The sequence below is a fragment of the Lepisosteus platostomus genome, chromosome 13 (genome assembly GCF_059453375.1).
Source record: "Lepisosteus platostomus isolate fLepPlt1 chromosome 13, fLepPlt1.hap1, whole genome shotgun sequence".
Taxonomy (NCBI): domain Eukaryota; kingdom Metazoa; phylum Chordata; class Actinopteri; order Semionotiformes; family Lepisosteidae; genus Lepisosteus; species Lepisosteus platostomus.
This window is the reverse complement of record NC_142623.1, coordinates 28155969-28179748: the sequence shown is the minus strand read 5'-3', so window position 1 is coordinate 28179748 and position 23780 is coordinate 28155969. Positions and strand designations below refer to the sequence as shown.

Genomic DNA, 23780 nt, shown 5'->3' with positions numbered 1-23780 from the left:
ACACATGGATACTAATCCACAAGAATACATTTATTAATCCATAAAATGTACATATAAACATAACAGATCTTATAGTGAGGGTTAGCAGAATACAAAAGGGTTTGTACACATGAAAAGTCTGAGCAAGTCACACTCTTTAGACGGGAAGAAGTCCGGTTCGTTCCCGATGTAGCGCTAGTCCTGACTACTAAGGTTCAGCTGTCGACAGCTCCGACCGTAGTTCACTCGTTGATCAGGTGAGCGGTCCCAGTGGGTACCGGCGGTTCACGAGGCTTGCTGCTGGGCTAACCTCAGGTGGATCCTTTGGTTACGTGCGGGCAACCTCCGGTCTCGACTCTTAGAACAAAGTAAAGTCCTGGCACTCAGACACACTGGCCGTCACGTGATTGTCCGAGCTGAGTCTGAGAATGTCCTGGAGGGGCACCTTCTGGGCCCTGTGCTGCCTCTTTTATCTAGAGGAACTACGGTCGTTCATTGCTTAAAAATTTCGCAGGTATTTGAGACCCACGTGGGGTTATCCTGCCCTACCAGTTACTGATTGGCAAATCAAGGTGGAGGATGAGTAACAATGCTCTCTGACCTTAGGACTATAAACACTTTGGGATGAGACTCTCCCTTGGAATCTCCCAGACAGAAAGGCACCAGAGATGACCACTCATTGGGGTGGCTGGAGAATCTCAGCCCTGGGAGTTGTGCTTTATCAGGAAACTCTATGAGACACAAAAATACCTTAAATCTGAACCACATGGAATGGCCTCTCTGTGTCCAGCACCACTGAGATGAGAGAGAGAGACTGGCAAGGGAGCAGCAAACTTAATTCCTGTATTATTAATAAGCATTGCCGCTACACCTGAATTAAAAAATGTGACCTGCAGATGAGCTTTAGGATGTGAACTCCTGATCTGTATCTGTATCTGAATGTATTGTTTATAATTAGCTTGATCATGCTTGCAATGTATCAACTGTAGCATGAACATAACTGTTCCTAAATACTGGGGGATATTTTATCATTAGTCAGTAGTTGATATATTGATAGCTTAATTATTCATAAAATCAGTTTCCTTAAAGTGGCTTAATTGACATTTTTATTTTTCAGTCTGAATTAAGCAGGTAATGCTAATCTTGCTGTGTAATGTGCCTGATGTTTTCACATGTAGCATACATTTCTTAGCTGTAGAAAGAATGTTCTGAAAACAGTTAACAGTTTATTTCTCATAACATGAAATGGTTAAAATACGTTTTAAGCAATGTGAATAGACAATAAAAATAATTTAATACACAACATCTCTGTGAACTTTTACAAAGTGTGTGACTCTCAGCCCATAATTTCCAATGCAAAATACACCCACATCATTCCAATATCTTATTGCACAGATATGAAAATGGTTCTGTGTCTATGTACTACCGAAATAAAAAACTGGATGTGCCACATTCATTTTAAAATGTTTTATGTTTCTAAAATGTTTCATTACAATGCTGAAGGCTCCTATTAATTTTCCTGATAGATGTAATAGTGCTGTTGAAGAATGCTCTGCATTTTCACATGGTGCTGTAAAATGCAAAACTGCCTTAGATCAATTTCATTAACATAAATTACTGCAATGTTCTTTTTTATTCAGTTTATTGAATCAAAACAGCCTCCTGCACCTTATTCATTCAACTTATGAACTGTCTGCTTACCTGCTTTTCTAACACTTATAATTAATAACTTATAATTATAAGGAAAATATAATTCCTTCTTCAGTGGGGAAAAGGAACCAATACTTGGAAATATTAAAAAAAACAGAACCTTACCATCTCATTAGCCTCTAATAAAATGCTCACTATATCACTGCTGCTTTCAGGAGATCAAAAGGTCACTCCTGGGCTGATACAATATGAGTAGATATGAATGGCACCCCAAGTTGAAGTCAAGTTTATTAGCAATACTAATAAATTAGGTAATTCAGTATAAAGAAGAATCAGGTCCAAAGGTTTCTAAACTGACAAGTGACTTTTAATATGGTCTGCAGATCACCAGATCCTTAAAAGGTCGGAATGTCGAGTCTCATAAGATTGAATATTAGTAATTCTGTTATTCTTTTAGTTTTTCCTGAATCTTTCATGATGTAATCAAACCCAATTTTTACATATAACAACTAATTTCATTTTATACACCTCCAATTAGGAATAATTAGCTCTGCTTTACCATTTTAACACCTATGCTATCTCGTGGTAGTGAAGGCAATGCTTTCTTTCCCCTGAAATGTGCATTTGTCACCTTTCTTTATGTTCTCTACCATCTCTCATCTCTCAAAGTTCCCCATGTGTTTACAGGATACTGGCTCCCCGATAGCACTGCAGGCACCCAACAACTCTGTGGTGGCCAACTCCAGTGCCGTCAAACCACAGAGTTCTCTGACAACTGTGTTTCAGGGCTCAGCCTGTGCTCTGAACAAGCACCCTTAATACCTGAGACAAACTCAGGAGCCCCCTGGTTAATTAAATTCACGTCTGGAATTATTACCCCTAACATAAAAAAAAACTAACAAACAAAAACAAAATCTTCAAATTCTGATTTCAGAAAGCATACAAGCATATACAGTAAGAAAGGGCAGAAATAAGCAGAGGCTATACAGTTCATGATTCATACCTGAAGAAGTCTCTGTAGCAATATAGGCTATACTGTAGGTTGAAAATGGCAGTGCTATGTGGATATCTTAATTGGCTTCTCAGTTACAAATAATTTGACTAAACAAACTGGTCCTGGTGTGAAGAATCAGTCAGAATCCACTGTGACAATGGAACAATTTGAATTCAGTTTGAAAAGATTTTGTTACTTCAGTAACAGCAGGATAAACAAGATCAGTCTTATTGTTTTTAAGAATAAGGACGTCCAAATCTTTGTTCCAGGATGGTCTCCATAATACGAACACTCTGTAATACAAGACACAGATTATATATTAATTTGCAGCTTTCCATTTTAACAATAAAGATTTTTATGTTGATCACACTTACAGAGTAAAGATTTGCCTATTCACCTCAACATTCTTGCATTTAATTCCAAGCCATATTTGAGAATATTTTTATAACTTCTAATTATCTAAATCTTTAAACTACTGGAACCTTGAATAGAAAACAATGTTCAAAACACATTTTTATTGAGCGGTTAACTGTTCAATTTATGTTTCCAGAAAGGCTACTATTTACAATTTGAGGGTGATGATGACAAACTATTTTATATAGTGCCTTAGGTGGTTACCATTTCTCTGTTTGTATACTAATATTAAAAAAGTACACTAGCTGCTTTCAAGTGTAAACTTCTAACCTATCTTTAGTCAATGGGAGCAAGGAAAATAAAAGGCTTAAAGAAGTGTGATATGGAATGGCTACTTATGTACTGTATTAACACTGTAAAGAACCAAATCCAGCAGTAGCCTGTGGGCAATGATTGTATACTGAAAACCTACTGCTGCTAGATGCTGCTAGTCTTTAGTCCAGTAGCACACTGATACTACAGTAATTAAGAATGAGGATCTCTAAACACTGGACAATAGCAGGTACATGTACAGAATGGGTGAGAGCACAGATGTTTTGGGGTAATATATTGATAATTCTTGCTGACAGGTAACCAAAGGAAATGGGTGGATTAGTGGAAATAGAAATGCTATGATGGTAGGGCTTTTTCAGATTTAAAAATGTGCATGTACTATTCTTAAATTTAACACTTAAGTGGTAAAGGAGAAAACACTGCTCTTTACTTCACTACAATTTTTAACCTTTAATGCTAATTATAACTTCATGTTAAACTAGAATCCTCTCTAGATGAAAGCTTGTACTGTACATCTTTAAGATGTAAGATGTGTAAAGATTTTAACATTAGAGAATGCATAGTGTAAAAAATGCTTTCTTTGTGATTTTTGTGCATTCATTAAGTTTAGTTTGCTTTATAATAATCATAAACAGGTGAAACCACATTTTTCACATTGAAAACAGATTTTCAATTTCAGCCATTCAATCCTTTGACCTTGTACTACCTTCTCTGAAAATGTCACTTTTGATGCATGGAAAACACATCAGTGATGTCAGATTCTTAACTCTTGGTTTTGATCTCAGGTTGAAAGACAAGCCATTAGACTGCTTTGCTAAGTTCCCAAAACATGTTCTTTGAAAGCAAAGAAATAAAAAAACACTTGTAAACTTGTTAGCTCTTTATATATACATTAGCTTGTGCATTGGAGATGACATATCTGTTAGACTTTGTAGAATTTGCCATCATGCAAGAAACATACTTTAAATGGATTATGGACTATTAAAGGATAGCTGTGGGTCACAGGAGGGCATTTTGTTAAAGAATGACAAAATCAATAAAAAAATATCAAAGCAATTCAATCGTTCAGCCCTCATGAATCTGAGATTAAAGGAACTTAATTTACACTTATTATGTGACAGACATTTAAAATGCACAAGAAAATTATCTTGTGTAAAACCATCCATTTTAACATTTATTCACTTTAAAACCTTTTACAGATGGCCTAAATAGCAGATTAGTTTTAGAGAAGGTCTTTAAGTGCTAAAGAAAATTATACTCTACATCAGCCCTCAGGGAAAAACTCTTCTAAGAATTAAAGCATGAACAATTAAACTGAGGAATAGGAAACTAGAATGCTCTGCTGACCAATATTTAAACATTAAGTCTAAAAAGTAACACTAAAGAAACACTTCAATGTCAGGAGAAAATAAGATATGAAAATGTTGAAATCTGTAGTCATTACCAAAGAAGGCTTTTTGCAGTTCAAATTATTTTTCCCTTTTACCCATTTTATTCCTTTGTATCAAGCCAAACAAATGCAGAGATTACTGAAACAACTTTTAGCCCTGCAATTTTAAAAGATATTGTGACACTTCTTAAAGAATGTACTATAACTCACATTTACAAGACACCTTTTACAAGATTCAGGAGTCCCAACGGAAAACAATACAAATGTTATGTTTTTAAGACCCATTAACCCCACAGGTAATTCCATCAGAATGGAACTGTAAAAAATGTTTCTGGAATTTTCAAAATAACAATACCCGGTACAGTATTTCTGTGTTTTACAAACATGGATTTGAAAGATTCCAGTGTGAGATTTGTATTTACCTCTGCTTCATGCTCTTTAATTCAATCTAGAAATACACAAATACAATAATGCTATGCACTGAAGTTTAAACAGCTATTCTCTATCTCTGTTAGTGTGGCTGAAACTCTTAAAATGATTAAGGTATACAAAAAGAGAAGTTTCCAGAAATAAAAGTATTTCGATACAGAAATACAGAAAAAATGCCTGCACAGAGCTCATATTACAATGTTTCTTTTTTTCCAACATTATGAATCAGATTTGAGGTGCTAACCTGCACTGGAAATAAAAATACAAAAACATTTAATTGAATGATTCGTAACGCAAACCTTTTTCAATAAAATATAACAAACAGTGGGAACACTGGACTGCGCACAAAGTCAAGGGAGTGTTGAAAGATTGCACTTCATGGGATGCAAGTGTATTCAAAACAGGTACATGTTCAAATAAATTTTCACAAGTAATTTACTCCGAGGTGGAAACTAATTTAATCTGCTGCCAGCGGAAAGAATACAACTCTGTTCTGCAAATTGGGGTTTGTTAAACAGTGGCTTGACAGACTTTAAAGCTATTCTCTCAGCAAGTGACTGCATTATACATGGATATTAAGGACATTTGTCAGAATTACACCTATCACTAAGCTAACATATATTTTGTTTCCAGATTAGAAGTAGAGCTTTCTGAAGAGCATGAAGACGTTTATGCAAATTGACAATCCTTGCTATTAACACAGCAGATTGTTTTCTAAAGGAAGTTTTCATCCATCTTGAAAATAATACCTATTTAAACTTTTGGCCAGTGCTGCTGCTCTTTGAGAAAGGTTTCTTACACTACGTGCTATATCTTGTTATTTGCTTATTTATTTGCTTTTCTTGCAGATAAATGAAAGTACACAGCAAGTTATCTAACTATAATGTTACATTTCAATCACATGATGGTCAATTAACACAATTAATTCAAAGATTTTTAGTATTTAAAAAAATACTACACACACACAGACAGCCATATTTTAAAACCGGATCATCCACTGAGCTCTTCATACTTGTTGAGATATACTGTATATCGGAGTACGAAACGGTCTGAAACTGTTTCAACGTGGTGGAAATAGTAATGTCACTGTGGGACACATGCATTTTCCTCAACAGAACACATTAATTACATTCACATAGACTAAATAAACTATTATTAGATGCCCTTAAATCCCCATTAACCAAGATAAAAACAACAGGGTTTTAACACCTATTGTATATTGAATGCCTACCTCAATATACATTAACCAGCAGCCATATCACTGCAACTCACAACTGGCAACCCACTAAAGCTCAGCAGGTGTGAGCCTGGTCAGTACATGAATGGGAGACCTCCTGGTAAAAGCTAAGGTTGCTGCTGGAAGTGGGGCCAGCAGGGGGCGCTCACCCCGCGGTCCATGTGGGTCCTAATGCCCCAGTATAGTGATGGGGAAACTATACTGTAAACATGCGCCGTCCTTCAGATGAGACGTAAAACTGAGGTCCTGACTCTGTGGTCATTAAAAATCCCAGGGTGTCTCTCGAAAAGAATAGGGGTTTAACTGGCAAAATTCCCAATGGCCCTTACTGATCATGGCCTCCTAATAATCCCCATCTATGAATTGGCTTCATTACTCTGCTCTCCTCCCCACTGATAGCTGATGTGTGGTGAGCGTTCTGGCGCACTATGGCTGCCGTCGCATCATCCAGGAGGATGCTGCACATTGGTGGTGGTGGAGGAGAGTCCCCATTACCTGTAAAGCGCTTTGAGTGGATTGTCCAGAAAAGCGCTATATAAGTGTAAGCAATCATTATTATTATTATTATTATTATTATTAACTACTGTCCTTATATTTTACATTTATAATGGTATTTACTGTATATCAAACAATAAAGTTCATTTTTTTTAATTGTAAATATAATTTCATAATATAATTTGTTTTCTCTTCCCATTATTTGTGGCAAGATAATGACATTCTGTGGCAAAACAATATTTTTTACTTTGCAGTACATATACAGTACGTGACTCATCTGCATTGCAGTAACTGGCATGAGCTATGTAATAAAAACAAAAACTGAATACCTTTCATAGAGAATTCATCAAAGATATACAGGTAAAATTGACAATGTTCTGTACTAGCTTCATTACGATCATAAGATCTGGGGGAATACCCCTGGACTCAAAAGTTTTGAAACATCAACTGCAAAATGAAATAATTGCCAGGTGCCAGAGGTATTTTTCACAACTGTGCTGTTCCTGCTGTCATGTCTGCTGCATTGTCACTCATAATTCCTTTGCAATTAGCCCATGCTAGTTTGTATTTTCTACCAACACACTCACTCAGTGCTTTTGAATCTCTGAGGTCTGGTTGTGTTTGTTGGTTCAAGTCAGACAATACAGCAGCTCCTCCATAAAATCATCTTGCCACATGTGTCTCGCAAAAAAATAAAATGTTTTGCACAGTTTGAAGCATCAGTATTCTTGTCAAGCTGTATAGCAATATCCTTGGTGAACTGTAGCCAAGTAATAAGCTGGGCTCCCAAATTCACGGCTATATCACATATTCACTGAGACGTCATGTTATCACTGAGAGCAAAGCTTTCCAATTTTTCAGCAGACTTCTCATCGAAAAGTTTACACACCATATTCAGAGATGCTGGAAGAACAAGTTTTTTGACAACCACTTGGGCTATTTTCTCTTCTTTTTTTGCAGACCCTTATCGCAGAAACCAGTTAACCAACTAAGAACTTGCACTTATAACCTTAGTGCCTTCGTTTCTCAGTGTTCAAAATGCTTATCCTCAAGTTCCATGTGTTTTTATTTTCAAACTTCAACAGTTTTAAACCTATTTACAAGCACCTTGCTACTGTACAAATAATATGCTGCAACTGTGGATGTTGGTTTGTGTTCACACAACTGACTAATCCCTATTAATCCCCTCAAAGGACGTTAACAAGGCAGAAGTCCTGTTCACTACTTTTTCAGTTTTCAGATGCAGATGCCATAGATGATCAAACATCCAAGTTCTATTGTCATACTAGAAACCTATTCATTTTTTGAGCAGGAATCTTTATTTATGTATGCTTCCTGACTTGTTACTCCATAATAAAAAGGTAGTGTGTGGAAAGTAGTGTCCCAGCTGGTTACATCCAAACAGCTACAAGACACACCGTTCTTGTGCCTGCACAAACAAGTTTCTCTTACCAGAAAAGAGTAGCCTATAATGTACTGATGCAACACCTCCTCCTCCACACTCGGGCCCTCCCATCTGGGTGGAACAGGCTAGAAGGTGCGAGCAGAGGTCCTGTGACAGGTCTCCTTGCTCTAAGGCCAGCAGGCATTGCGGGCATTGTGTTTGCCAGCAGTTTCAGCAGCTGTATGGGTGGCAGATCTGAAACAATCTCTCAGATGGACCAGTCTGATGTGTCAGTCCTGCTCTGTCACTCGCTCTTGGATGGTCATCTGTCCTGCCGGTGTGCTGAAACCTTCTCTGCAGTTGGGACACAGTGGAGAGGCTTACTCCATAGTGTCTGGCAACACTGGCACATGACATGCCTGCCTGCAGCATGCCAATGGACCTCTCCCTTGCTTCTGGTGACATTCGAGGCATTATGGAATGCACAGAAAACTGACTAAGTGTGACCTTTTTTTTGCAGTGACCTAAGCTTTGAATTAAGGCCTTTTTAAAGGTGACCTGATCAGGCATTGTTCCACCTGGACCTCGTTGGGTAAAAGTGCACCTAACGAGCTTTCATGTGATTGGCAAGTTGCAGTGCCTCACTGCACAAGCTGTATTGCTGGTCAGAGGCCTTAAAACAAATTGACAACTTTTTGTGAAAGTACATAAGCTACAACTATAGTATTCTCGTTTCAGAAAATGTTTCGCTTTTTTCCCCCCATCAGTATATATTTAAAATTACAAATATACTGTATACTGTTACAACTTGAAGGGGTGGGGTGCTCAACATTTAGCAACTGTCAACAGTGTCAATTTGCAGTTTTCAGGTTTGAAAGCAAGTAGAAACAATGTATGGAAGATGAGGTGTTTGCAGAGCTGTAGGTGGTCTCTGAGACACATTGATCAAAGAAATTGGTTAGTTTACTTTAGTTAATTAAATTCTTGGTAAATCATTAAGAGTTTTCAACAGGCCAGCAAAGCAGGTTAGAAAGACAGTTGGAGAAGGGGACAGAGAGAGACATGGGAAGGACAGAAAGACACAAGGAGAGAAAAAGGAGTGCCTGGAGAGAGGTCCTTTTTCCGGATATGCCTTAAAAACCAGATTCAAGTTAAGTGTTTGAGCCCCGTTGAGAGAGCATTTTTAGAATAGGGAGATAGGGCCTTGTTCATTTTTTTGCAACTGGATTTATAGAGAATTAACATCATGTTGTATTCTTTTTTTTTTTCAGAAGGCAGGTTAGTCTCTCTTGTTGGAATGTATACTGTAGTTATTATGCAGGAATTTTAATAATTAGTAGTTGTCTGAGGGTTTTCTGAGGGTATGTAGGCCTCTGAAACATCTTTTGTAGATAGAATAACTTGTATGTTGTGTGTTGTTTAGTTAGCGTCATTGTTAATAAATATTTGTTTAACCCAATGTGCCTGATGTATTAAACTTTGACCAAAGTTGTGCCCAGGGAACAATAATTTACCAAATACCAAATAGTCTGGATATACTGGCAGAAGCTTTACAAGTTGGGGGTTAGGATTCTTTATTTTAATTATTGGCTATCCTGTCCAAATTTACATTTGCAAGCAACTGAGTGTCTAATATTTCACAAACTTTAATAGCTTCTGATAATAATAGATTATAATAATAACAGAACAAAGTTTCTGATTTGTATTATAATCTCACTTTGGAGGATAATAGTAAACAGCACCATAGGACACACAAATAGATAAAGAGAACAAAGATAAATAAGGCCCAAGAACACAGCACAAGAGAGAGGGACACTGAGCCATGAGACCTGATCTCCATGAACTCTCCTTGCTGCTTCACAGAGAAACCAGATTCATATCTTGTCTATGAATAGAGCAGATGCTATCAAGTTATTCTCACGTCATTGTGTGCGGTATTAGATATCTAATCTGCAGTAATGAATAGAAACAGGTTTATTTTGACTCATTTAAATCGTCTCTTTAATTTCACATTAAGTATATAAAGTACGTAAAAGGGTTTAAGAAATTTACCAGGGTTAAAGGAAATTTATACTCACAATTTCCCTAACAATACACTTAATGAATTTCTATCTCAGCTGTTTGATGCAGGTTGACCTATTGAAGGATTCACAATGCAAAAGTCTAAGAATTTCCCGATGAGTGCCAAACAGAAAAAGAAAACTGACTGCCCACATAGATTTTCGCTTGCTGCTGTCAACGGAATCCCTCTTGACTATGGTAAACCCATTTTGTCTGCTAAACATAAATAACAGTGGAGTCAATGGAATAAAGAGAGAGCTGGTAAAGCAGCATGTACTGTACCACAAGACAAATAGGAGGCCTTGTTTGTGTTCCGGACATTTACCTCCTGTTTGTTACAGCTTGACAAATATTAAAATGAAAAACGCTTTTAAGAACTGAGGCATCTACATTAATCTTTTCAAACTCACAAATCCTGACGTGGAGGCTGCCTTGAAGTGATTTTAATAGAATATTATAGAACATCTTATAGCTTGGGAACACAATAATAAACAAATTTACAAATTTATTCATGTATAAATATGTGCATACATACATCGTTTCCATTCATTTCTATTGGATTTGTATCTCAGAGGGTTCCAAATATTACTTTTTTATCAGGTGTACAAATTCAGAACGAGTAACTGCACAGGTGCACAGTAATATTACAAAATGATATGTTAGCATTCTTATAAATACTTTACAAAGCATTGCGAGCACAGAACAAAGACAACACACCTGAGAGAAAAATAAAACAGGACAAGAATCCTTACCTTCTTCACTCCTTCACTGAAAAATGATTTAGCGAACACTTCAAATAACCTGTTGAGTTTCCCTACACCCGTGACATTGATGCTTCCTTCCTGACAGAATTCTGTCCTGTAAAAAGCATACAAAATGTGATGACTTTATCCCTTTTAACTACTTTAACAGAAAAATGGGTCTGTACATTAGTTTAATACCTGTGTCACAATCAGGGAATACAAAATACATCCACACATATGTGCACATGTTCATTCCAATCGTGCTGTAGGTCTATTCATTTTCCTAGAAATAATTATTTGACATACCCAGTTAGTAGATGTCCGAGAACTAGACAGCATTTTACATTAAACATCAAGGCCAGACAGTGTGACATCAACAACTCTATGTGTGACGGCCAATAATATTTCTGAAGAGCTAACACCCACTCTTAAGATTAGATAAGATAAGATCATTTTATTAGCCATGTACAATTTCTTGCATTAGGAATTTGTCTTTTTGCATACCCCAGCTTGCTCTCCATGAGACACAGACACATAGACAGGGAGAGAAGCTTGGGGTCAGAGTGCAGGGTCTGCCATTGTATAGCACCACTGGAGCAGTTGGTATAAAGGGCCTTGCTCAGGGGCCCAACGGAGTAGGATTCCACTCTTGGCTGGAATACAAATCCGAATGATCCGAAATATTACATTAAATATTAGAGGCTTGTGTTCTTCTCTCAATCCAGCTCTCATAGCGTTAATACTGTATATTGACACTGGGACTTGAAGAATTCTCTTAAAACAACAATTTGCAGTAGGTCCAACCAAGGCTGTTGTGTGTGAACCAAACAAGTTATTTAAAAAACACAGTCAAACACCACAGTAACATTTCAGTAGAGATGAACTGGCCTTCAAAGAAAAACTAAAGGTGAAGTCACCCTCACCAGAAACCTACTGTACTAATAATGTCTAAGAGCCTAAACTATTTCTTTGTTGTTCAAAATTGTTTCTTATTCTGCTGGGAACAACCCGGTGTTAGGCAGTCCTAGCAAAACTGGGGTCATGAATGGCATCCCTCTTTGCATCTACAGCAGCAAATCAGGAAAAGAACTGATCATGCTTTTTAACTATTTTAATTTCCAAAAACATATGGAGGGGGTTACTATTCATTCATCACAGCTACTCTTAATATGCAGAGGGTATTACAAGATGGTCCATTATGTCAGTATGACCCTATAGTGTTTCTCCAGCTGATGCTTATTGCATGGTTTGGCAGAGAATGCAGCTTCTTAAAGCCAGAAATTCTGTATTGTATTTACAGTTTCATAAACATCACCCTGGCAGGCATCACACATACCTCTAAAACAGGGACAGAGATGACACTTAAAACGTACCATTAAAGATAATCAAAAAGACCCATGCTGGGACTGCCTGTTCAGAATGACTGCTTTCTGCAATCAAATGCATTCAGAGGTAGAAATTAAAGGCATTTAAAATTTTAACATCAACAATATGCTATCAAACTCTCATAGAATGCAAGATGGGAAATTGTTTACTGTGAATGCAGCGATCACAATGAAAAAAAAACTATCGTAGAGCCCTTCAAACGTGTAAGGAATAAGCATGCTTAATTAGCATCTTACTGATAAAGACCAATTATGTCAACAGTAACTAATTAATCCACCTATTCAACATTTTATAAACACTTCAGTATCTAGTAAGATGATAGCCTTTTGGTAAATCAGCTGCTAGATTTGTTGCCTGCAGGTCCTGATAGGATTCCATTTCATAAATGAATTTATGTACTTATCTTCCAGAACCAAACACATAACGGAAAGATGCTCACACACAGTGTAACACCTATAGCAGACTTCACAATTTGCACTTCAACTCTGAAATGAGGTCAATCTCGCAGGTTTTTTGAAACAGTAAACCAGATTCTCTAGAGTTTACATACCTAACTATGAAAACATGTCCAGCTGGTGTCTTAATATCAGTCCCACACAAGAGAAATGTAAGTAAAGACATGAATATCATTAAATGATGTTATTTCTTTAATGAACTCTCCTGGAACAACTGAAGGTGTATTATCATACTGTACTATAAACAAGAGTTTAATTTAAAATTATTTGTTTAATTAAAAATGATATTTGCAACCTTTCAAAAACAACTGCCCTTTAAGTTTTAGCTTGTAGGTTGATATTTACCATATTAATTTAGTTAAAAACTCTATGATACTCTATGTATCCATCATGGATAAATACACTACATTATAAGCTCCTGTGTGATTCAATCATGGGAAAAGCACTGCACAGCCCATTGACAACTATACCATCACTGTCATTTTTAACTACCAGAAAATTACAACCTATTACATGAGCCATTTGAGTGGCAAAGCAAACTTGTCTTTTAAAATGCTTCATACAGTGATGTGTATTTCAAATTCCTTTCTGTGCAAACCTTCCTGTGTCAAATCATACTTCTCCTGACAGGTTTTCTTTATCTTAGTTTACATCCATAGCAACATAAAACTGTATAATTACAACATATAGGTCAAGCAAAAAGAAAATGTTATTATGTGTTACAAAAAATGTTCAAGACACTAGTTTGTTAATCTATTTGTTAAAAGGTTGGTTGCAATTCATTTTTTCCACCCTTAAATAATAAGTACATAATGTTTTTGCTTATATTACTTCCTGGAGCACAATCTCAATATCAAAGAGCACATTAATGTAAGAGACTAAATGTAGATTATAATAATTAGGCCATTTTTATGAAGGTAATATAACTTGAATCAACCACAACACATCACCTGAGAAACACTAATGGAAAATACTAACATTAGTTCTAAAAGAGCACTTAGTCTATTCTTCAGTTCCTTTTATAAGCCATCAATGTTATAGCTGACAGTTTGGAACTGTGGATTATGTCCTTGAATATGTCTGTATTATAGAGATCTACGTTTTAAGCATCAAGCAATACAGAAAAATATCTCCAATGTATTCATGTATAAACCAACTTTGAGACACTCCTTTAGCCTTAAAAGGTTTGCATAAGCCTAACAATACAATATTAAAAACTCTTATTTACTTATCAAGATCCTCAATGGGTCTACAGTTGTTGATTTAATGATGCATTTAGCACTTTCAGGAGGCAGCATAGTTTAGTGGGTAAGCCACTGGATTTATAACCAACAGACCTGCAGACCAGCTGTTGTACTTCACTCAAGGTACTTTACCCAAGTAGCTCCTGTCCACCCAGCTTTAAACTGTAAGTGGGGACCAACATTGCTGGACATGATCCCTGTGATGGACCAACAGGAGAAGAGTCACTAGCTGTCGAGTTTGCTTAACACTACATAAAGTAGGACAAGTTCTGGCTTAACAAGCTACTGTGACATTTACTTGAATTTTTTTTAGTTCTTCAGAAAGAGCAAGCATGTTTCAACATGGGATGTGTCACAGAAAATGACCTCTTGTAAACACAACTAAATAAATATTCCTTCGTCCTTATCTGCAGTTAATTTATTTGTGGCTTTGCATATTCATGGTGTCAGGCCAAACCTGACATGAGGCATTATTCTAGAAACTTCCAGAACATTCGCAGATGCATGAAGTGTCCCAGACATTTTGCTGCACATTATGTCATTAAGAATATTCCTTATCCCAACAGAAAATGATGCAGTACTGTATTTATTTTCAGTCACGTTGTTTTGTTATTTGGAATATTTATGTTTTTATCTTTTGTATTTACAGTATATACAGTACACAAAATGTTTTGTATAGTAGAGCTTTTTCTGGTATACACATTTACATTATCCAGCAACAGTGCAGCATTGTATCGCCTGTGAATAAGAAGGACTGTGTGTATAGTTATTTAGAAAAATAAAATACATTCACAACATCAGTTAAAATCAGTACAGAAAACGAGATGGAGTGAAAGAAAAGAAGCCTTGCTTTCTTTTTCCTGACCACTGAACAGACTGTGTCATCCAATTAGTCTTGTCAGGAAGAGGGTGTTTTGCCACTAAAATTAACAAAGTGCAAATCTTTTTTTCTAAATTGTTTGACATTGAAATTCAGAACATAGATCTTTGGCAAATTACTGAATCAGATTAAACCATTTACAGATCCTAACAAATAAAGGTATTTTATTTTGTGTTAGCAGGTTGATATAATTCCTTTAAGACACCATTCCTTTTTGATGCCAGTACTGCCACTGATGGAAAGTGTTTATTCATTCAGCAAGTTTCTGTAAAATAGGTTGCTTGTACCATGCACAAGAAAACAGAAAAGACAAAGGGTTCATGGAGAGTACTGATCAAAAATCAATACCTACAGTACAAAGTCAACCAGTCTGCTTCATTAGGATGACCGAGTTACACTAGGAAGTCTATTAATGAAAGCCATCTGCTTAAATATTGAACACATTCAAGGAACTGATTTCTCTTAATATTCTGCCTGAAGCAGTGTAATTTAGGTGTCACTCCTTTGCCTGAAAGACGAAACTAAATAATGAACCATTTATTGGAAAGCTTATGATTATTTCACATAGAAATTACAGCAGTAACAGCTTTGTAAAGAATATCCAGCACGCAACTAATTACTGCACCTTCGGAAAAAAATAATGCCCCATGTTCAAATGAATCTAAGTAGGAATTTAATATGCTTAATATAAAAACTAAGAAAATTAATGGGCAGAAAATTTGGAGAAGCAGAGGAAATGCTATTGTGCACACAGTATGTGAACAAACAGAAATAGCAGGCCTAAGAATCCAGGACACCAGCTGTCTTAGGCCTTGACTTTCACTGGGCAACCAAAAGTGTTTTATTTAGTCTATCACAGTTGGTTTATGAAGCAGTAATTTAGTCCATCAGTGGAAAACCTCTTTGCTAGGCAACAAAATGCGTGACATGTCAAGACCAAAAGCTCCATTAACACTTTGAAGTAATAATTTCCCAAATGGAACAGAAGATAAAAGATAAAGCCCTCTGTACCATGCATAATACTGATACCATATGAATGTATTTATTTCTGACATCTTTAAAAAATGTTATATGTAACATTGGCAGAACCCAGAATTTCACCACATGGATTGTAGAATTTATTAAGAAGGCTTACAAACAAAAAAGGCACATCTTTAAAGAAACTAGGATATTGACTTGTACAGCACGACTGGGTATGAAGGTTGAGCTCTTGCTCGATAACCCTTTGTGCAAAGAAGTGCCTTGTGTTTTCCTATTTTCAATTTTCCCCCTTGGTTTCTGTTTGTGTCTTCAGATAAACAAGAGGAAGTTCATTAGGTTGGCTTTGTCAGTAGCTTTGAAGATTTTAAATCCATGTATCAGGTCCCTCTGTAGTCTTCTTTGGAAAAAAAAAAAGTATAAGTTCTATAAACCTGTTAGAACAGGACATTCCTTTGAGACCAGGAACTCACTCATCTTTGGACTGAATCCAGAGCGACAATATTTTTCCGGAGAAAGAAAACCAATACAAAAATATTTACATATTCGAAATTTTTCTGCAACACAGTCACCAGAAAAAACAACAAAAGAAACACTTACCAGTTTGGGTTAAGTGCACTTTCCCTGAAAACAGATACTTCATGTAAGGTAGCATACTGGGCCCATGTGAGACAACGGCTTTTAATATTCATAATCCTATGCTTCAGATCCAGCCATGACTCCTCTTCGAGGTAAATGTCATTGACATTCAAGACGTGAATCTGAAAAGTAATCACATTGCTTCACTCAGAACAGTGCTGTCCTTATTATGTGTATAATCAAACATTAAATTATTATTTCTGAATTCATTCATGCCAGCACTGGAACCCAATTGTTAAATAATAAACAATAATAGCAGTTGGAATAGGATGGAATACCTTTTTTGCAAACTCCATAAAAGAAGAGGTTTATATGTATACATATAAACTTTATAGTTTATAGAAATACAACTACGTATAATAATTTTCACTTAATAGTGACTATCCTTAACGGCACTGACAGTCAACCCAGTGGATTTCGTCAGAATTGACAGCAAAACAGGAATGAGGACACATGGAAACTACATGAAAGTGCACTTAAAACCAAGACAGTCGCTTACCCAAGGGGATGGGGGAGAAAGGAACAATCTGCCCAGCCATGTCTGGAATTTTTCAAGAAATGACTCACTGAGATCCTTGGATCAAAAAACTAATAACCACCATTTGAACTCCTCTTTTTGGTAACATTTCTAATGCTCTATGTTCTTAATAACTATTTTAAAAAACAGTTTTCAAATGCTTATGCATTATTTGCCACCTGACAGAAGAGGTAATGTAAACATAAGCTGTGTCTGAATATCAAGGTCTGGTGAAGGGGAAAGGAGCACATACCCAACAGATGAATGAATGAACTGATTGATGAATGACCAGACAGAGACAAACATACACCGTTCATAATTTTGCAATAAAAAAGGTAATTTCTAAAGGTACAGAAAGGGAAAATGTAATGCTTTCACAAAAACATATCACATAAAACAAAGCCACAACTATCATTGCTCCATGTATGCATTTTGTGAATTGATCAATATTTTAATTTATTTAGAGCACTCAATATCAGATGTTTCCAATTACAGTGGAAATGTAAATGTAAAAAGGTGTATCTTCTGTAAATGATACTTTGCTATTCACAAAAGGTAATATGTGTATAAACAGCCAAACTGACATCATGATTCTTAGGATGGCTGCGTTCATAAAATGAATCCATGTTTCAATGTGATTATTTAGACTGGATTAATAAGAAAAATTCATAGTTAAAAACTGTACACTTAAGATTGCATTAGTGTGCGTACAGAATTTTCCCTTTTCTTCCTTTAGCAATGAAAGACTACTCTAAACTACCACTACAATGAAACTGTCACATTTATGAACAACTAGGCCCACACCTCTCGAAGAGACATGGAAGAAGCAGTTTAATGTTTTTCACAAATGTTTTTCATCAAATGAAAATGTCACACTATCTATCACTGTGACATGGCGTAAACTTTGTTACAGGTGTGGAACCATTAAAGTAACTCATGAAGTTAAGTGTCAGCACCTTTGACAACTAATAACACCCTCTGGCCAAAGGTCAGTGTGTCAGTGATAAAATGCAATACTTCTCCTGTCATAAATGGATGAAATAATGCCTTTATATATGCAACTTAAAAAATGTACACACCAAGACATAAAAATATATAAAAAATACAAAAGGGTTTAAAGACAATAAAGACACAGAATATTGCTAACATAAAAGTTTTTAATCTTTACAAACCAGAAGAACTTATTACCCATTAACAAAAACAATATTTCCAGTATTCTAATGTTTGCAAGTGAGAGTATTGTTCATCAAAATATTCAAATAAAACAAGTTTATATTTTTTATAAAACAAGTGGAAAAAAAAACTCAACATACCTTTCTTAAGAATTTAGGGATGACATTGTTGCAGGTCGCTATCCTTCTTCTATATATAATTCCTGAGATCTGGTCTATGTAGAAGGTAAAAATAAAATAATGTAATAACTCCAGCCTAGCATAAGTTCAAAAGAATTACTTCCGATACCTGTCTACTTTCATTACTTTGTAATACTCTTTGTTATATCTTACTGCTAGCCAATAAATGTTCTGCACACAACACATAAAGCTATGTGCTTTCTAAAAATTATTTATAATTGACAAGCAAACATCACAAACATATAGATCAAAGTTCCAAGAACAGAAATGAGCAAGTAATTTCTCTAAATGACTACTCAATGCAGATATGAAAATAACAAAAGCTACAGTTATTAAGACTTGTACCACACAGAAAGCTTGCTCTTTTTTCCTAGACTTTGAATGTTACTGTGCCAGGCCTAAATAACTGGAATATAAGCAGCACCATCTTAAATTAATAATCCTTTCCTATATCTTTCTGGGAAGAGAAACAGTTTAAATTACACATATTTTAAAGAATGCTAAACTAAGCAAAATGTTTTTGAGAAATTTGTGTTAGAAACACATGGACCAAACAGGCAATATGAAGCACTAATCCCCTCCTTGTCTATAGAATGCTAAAATCGAACACTAAGCCCTTCTGAAAAATTGCAAGGCATGAACAAACTTCACTGAATTTGTCAACAGGACATACAATAACATAACTATAATGCCTGCACAACAAATCAATAAATAACAGAGTAAAAAACTCTCGTTATTTAGCAGAGAGGCAATGCAGTTCAATGAATATACAGGGGGACTGGAGAACAAGTAAATTATGTACAAAAATAGTTCTACCTTATTAATCTTTTTATTTGTGTTAATATTTATCTGACTGAATTGTAAAAACAATATTTCACAGTACTTAATTTACATCATATAAAGGTCAAATACAAAAAGAAGAGATTTTCATTATTTAGCCTATATTACTAACAATTCAATTTATAGTTTACTATGAAGTTGTTCCAAGTAGGTAGTTGCATCGGCATGCTTGGGCTGCAAAAGAACGAGTTAACGTTTTGGCTGTGGAGCCTTCTTCACGTGTCTAAACCTTCATCATGAAATAATCTTTTACCTGTTTCTATAGTATAGTATGGCCGCGAATATTAAAGCCCAGATAAAGACCTCCACTTGGAAGTCCTTGGTGAAGACTTCAGTAAGTCTCCTTTCTATACATCCTGCTTTTTATATTTTAAGTTTAAATGTTAAGTACTATTCAATAACAAATAACAGGACTATGACTATGTTAGGTGTGCTTTTTTCTTTAATTCAGAATTTTAGTGGGCTAAAGTGAGAGGATAAACTAAACAGGGTTTATTAATATTGAACATACTGTACATACCTGTTTTTTCTTCTACAGTTTTAATTCCCCTGACATGTTCCTCGAGAGGAGTAGGATACTGTAACATAAATGATATTAATAAAACTTTTCATTTTCTGTAAAGATATATACATATTATTTCATGTGTTGAGTGGAAGAAGATATCATAGTTATAATGAATATCTTAACCATTCTCTGTATAACCAGCATTGGCAAATAGTTCCACGGAGTGCAAAAAGCAGTTTTAGCATAGGTTAATATATCCCCTTATAATTCAAAACAACCATAGCAGGAAATGGCCTTTGGTTAAAACACAAAAGGAGAAAAATATTAAATGAGTTCAGCTGTGCCACTGATTGGTTTGTCTTAAGATAATTACATTATGGTGTGAAATATAAAAAACACATAAGCAAAACAGAAAAGCATACTTGAACTTAGATGTATGTGTTCCATTTTACAATCTTTGGACAAACTTTACAAATGTTATGATCTCAGCACTGTAAGTGATGAACCATTCCCACCAGCAACACATCCAAAGTTTAAGAACTTAACTGAATGTTGTATGTTGTACGACTGTATCATAGGGATTGGCTTCAACTAGATATGGATAGAAATGTGCTGAATGTCCTCATGAAGGTACATTGTGCAGCCCAATTAGTGATTTTTGTACAACAAATATTCATGGCAAAGTTGGCTAACTCATGACCAACTAAAGAGGCTCGTGTATGCTGCCATGAAACAGTTGTAAACCACTCGGATCCTTCTGTCTTGTCACACTTACAGTCTCTCCACGTGGTTCCACCAGAACAGAACACAGAACCTGAAGGTCACATTTTGAAAATACTGTAGCCACATAGATTTGCAGAGGAACAGAGGTCCATCCATCCTTTTACCAATTGCTTCCATTCAATTTAGGGTTATGGGGAAAGTCAAAGTTCATTCGGGAAAGCAACAGACGCAAGGTGGGGTACATCCTGGGACATGATGCCACTCCATCACAGGGCACACACAAACACAGACAAGCACACACTCACACCAGGGTCAGCTTTCCCCTTTGGTTAAGCCAATTAACTACCCTTATACCGTATGTTGCACTGTGGATGGAAACCAGAACACCCAGAGAAAACCCATGCAAACGTGGAGAAAACATATAAACTCCACACCGTTGGCACCCCTTATCCAGAATTGAACCCAGAACCCAATCAATTCTAAACACTGCATCACCATGTCACCATTTGAGAGAGATCTCTATTGTGCTTGATTAAAAAAGATCACTTCAATGTAAACAGTACCTTCAATGTAGAAAATCTGTTTAAATTCTGCATACCTTAAAATAAACATTAGGCTTTTTGTGTAATTATTTTCCAGACATAAATACTTTATATGTTGATATAAAACAGGAAATTAATTTTCTAATATCCTATTGACATTTGAGTCTAAGAAGGGCCAAAATGAAAGCATCTTTTAACTTCTTTCACTCTGTTTACCTCTCTTAACCTGAAGCAAAGCAGCTGTACAAACACCCACTTAGCACACAGTACAAGAACACTCTGGGTAGAGGCATAAGCATCACAGAGCAGGTTGAGATCATGCTGTGTATCCAAACTGCCCTGACAAGACAACAGAAAAGGCCTGTTTTATAGGTGACAGCTTGTGAAGATGAGCCTGTCAGCGTTTCAAAGATTGCCCGTATCTAGTAAATTGGAAATGTATGCATTAAGGCACTTGGCGTTTATTTATTGTATGTGACATTATCTAGCCTGAGGTCCTGTGTTGGTTCTGCAGCTTTGTTATTATTTATCTTGCCTGTAAAAGATCCAACGCTAAAATACCGGCACACTTTATATATCAATTCACATAGCATACTATACAAATGACAAGTACAGTACTTCTTTGTGGGTGGTGGTAATTAAACCAAATAAACCACTATAGATTTTTTTCGTGATCATTAGCTCTAGATGCCATCATTAATTTTAATTACCTATTTAATTACATACAATTAGTTTAAATCTGATGACATTTTGGCTTGCAGTATATTCAGATGCTCAACTGTCCTAACCTTATACCACAATAAATAAGGCATTTGAGTTTTACCGAATGTTGTAACTCAAAGATCATCAGCGTCCTCAAGTGGCTACATTACTTTTAAAAAATAAATAATCTGAGTTTTACTTTCTGCCCCCATGGTTTGGGTGTTGTCCGAGATGAGCACACGAGCAACAAAGCAACGTTTATCTAATCAATAATTTGTAAAGATAAAATTAAGGATATATCGTCACATAGAACTTATGTGAAAGGGACCGGTTTAATGGGTTTATACTACTCATGTGACAGTATTACTTATAAACCCTCATCTCTAACTAAAATGCAAACTCCACGTTTGTAAAGTACTTTGTTTTAGTGTATGAATACAAATCAACAAAGAAACCCGTTATATTAAGAGACTAGAGACGAATTTTCAGTTCACTTCCCGGATTCCTCTGGTAAGCGAAAATAACTCTTCACCTCCAGTAGAACGCTATGAAGTGAAATGTAACTCTCAAAGGCCTGTCATAATTAAATTCCTGTGCACGGCTGTCTGTCCTGCATAATATTATATCTTATTCGACGGGCAAGTAGAGAAATATTCCTCTATATATATACGTCTTAACTGTTCTGTCCTTCGTGTAGCAAAGCTTTAACCGTACTGTAAACATTCGATACTTGACAAGATAATGATACTGCCCAGACCAGAAAATGACATCACAACACATCCTGGGGTTTGTAACCTATTCGCTGTGCCAATATAGTACAAAATGAAAAAGTCGATTATATACTATATATAAAAAGAAAAAGTCAAAACTGTAATGGTGGAAATGTGCAATGCTCGGGCTCCCGTTCAGTTACTAAGTGTTGCATTTAATTTGAATTAAATACGATAAAGGAAACCAATTCCTATACCAAAACAGTTAACCCCATTTAAAACAGTTATAGTTTATCATCAGCTGCTGATTTTTCAAAATCGATTAAAAAATAAACTACTGCGATGCGATACCACTATGCTCCAATGGATACATTATTGTTTACGAAACATACAGTACCTTGTTTAAGTGCATATCTACCACGCGTTCAAAGGGATATTTGTACAGCTTTGTTGCGTCCACCGTGATAACCATGCTTATAACAAATATCGGTTCTGCGAAAGAAAATAAAAAATATATTTTTAAAACTGTTTTGGTAGAATCGTTATTATCCACTTTTGGGACGTTTTGCTCGACTCCTACGTAATGCCTATGTAGAGGAAGCATGCATTCTAACTAAATCTATTGAATAACTTTATTGGTTACCCTAAAGCTGCAGTGCAGGACGCCACGTAGAAAGAGATTTACATAATACTAGTAACACCAGACATTTGCAAGTAAAACACTAAATCTAAAACATCCTATGAAAGTTATTTTGTTTTTTTAATATACATCCTATAAACAATACTAAATCTACGCAATAACGAAGCGAATGTATTTCAGCCCACAAAATGTGCTGCTTCGATCCTGTACATACACCTACCCCTACTTTCATTACAGTTTTTTTTTAGTTACAGTATTTAGTGTAGTATTTGTGATGTTTGTAGCACTGAAGCGATACAACAAAATACATTTAGGGTTGAAAAAACTGTACCTGTAGCTTTCCTTTTGAGTGGTGGTGCTAGTTACGGATACGGCACTTACTGTAAGCGGAAATACACTCTGCTAATACCTAGCACTACTGTTAAATACGCTTTCCGCCGAGATCGGCACATAGTTGGGAAAGACATATACAGTAAAACATTTCGTGCAACACATTCAAATATCATGTTCATCTGACTGATATAATTAACTACTATAGGCCATCCAATCCTCACAAGCCTGGAATGACGTCACCCCCCGAATAGATCTAAAACTAATACCATACTGTAGATTAATCAG

The 23780-nt window shown here is 35.9% G+C and overlaps 1 protein-coding gene across 2 annotated transcripts; it reads right to left on the bottom strand.

Moving 5' to 3' along the window:
- Nucleotides 1–1067: 1067 nt before the first annotated feature.
- Nucleotides 1068–23710, bottom strand: LOC148650312 (PRELI domain-containing protein 2-like). Of its 2 annotated transcripts, XM_088603985.1 has the most exons (7): nt 23494–23710; nt 22920–23014; nt 19861–19918; nt 18462–18535; nt 16593–16753; nt 11059–11164; nt 1068–2916 (listed from the first exon to the last, which is right to left on the bottom strand). In XM_088603985.1, exons 2-7 carry the CDS (start codon nt 22992–22994, stop codon nt 2860–2862), a joined length of 531 nt encoding a protein of 176 aa, XP_088460111.1. In that variant the 5' UTR covers nt 22995–23014; nt 23494–23710; the 3' UTR covers nt 1068–2859. The 2 variants fall into 2 exon arrangements, with proteins under 2 accessions (XP_088460111.1, XP_088460110.1); XM_088603984.1 differs by lacking the exon at nt 23494–23710 and having other exon boundaries at nt 22920–23145.
- Nucleotides 23711–23780: the final 70 nt, after the last annotated feature.

Coding starts and splice junctions, on each gene's coding strand:
- LOC148650312 (XM_088603984.1), bottom strand. CDS start 23,126: ATGCTTCCTCTACATAGGCATTACGTAGGAGTCGAGCAAAACGTCCCA. Junction 19,919..22,919: donor TAGATATGCACTTAAACAAG/GTACTGTATGTT, acceptor TTTATGTTACAG/TATCCTACTCCTCTCGAGGA. Junction 2,917..11,058: donor TCAGTGAAGGAGTGAAGAAG/GTAAGGATTCTT, acceptor CTTGTATTACAG/AGTGTTCGTATTATGGAGAC.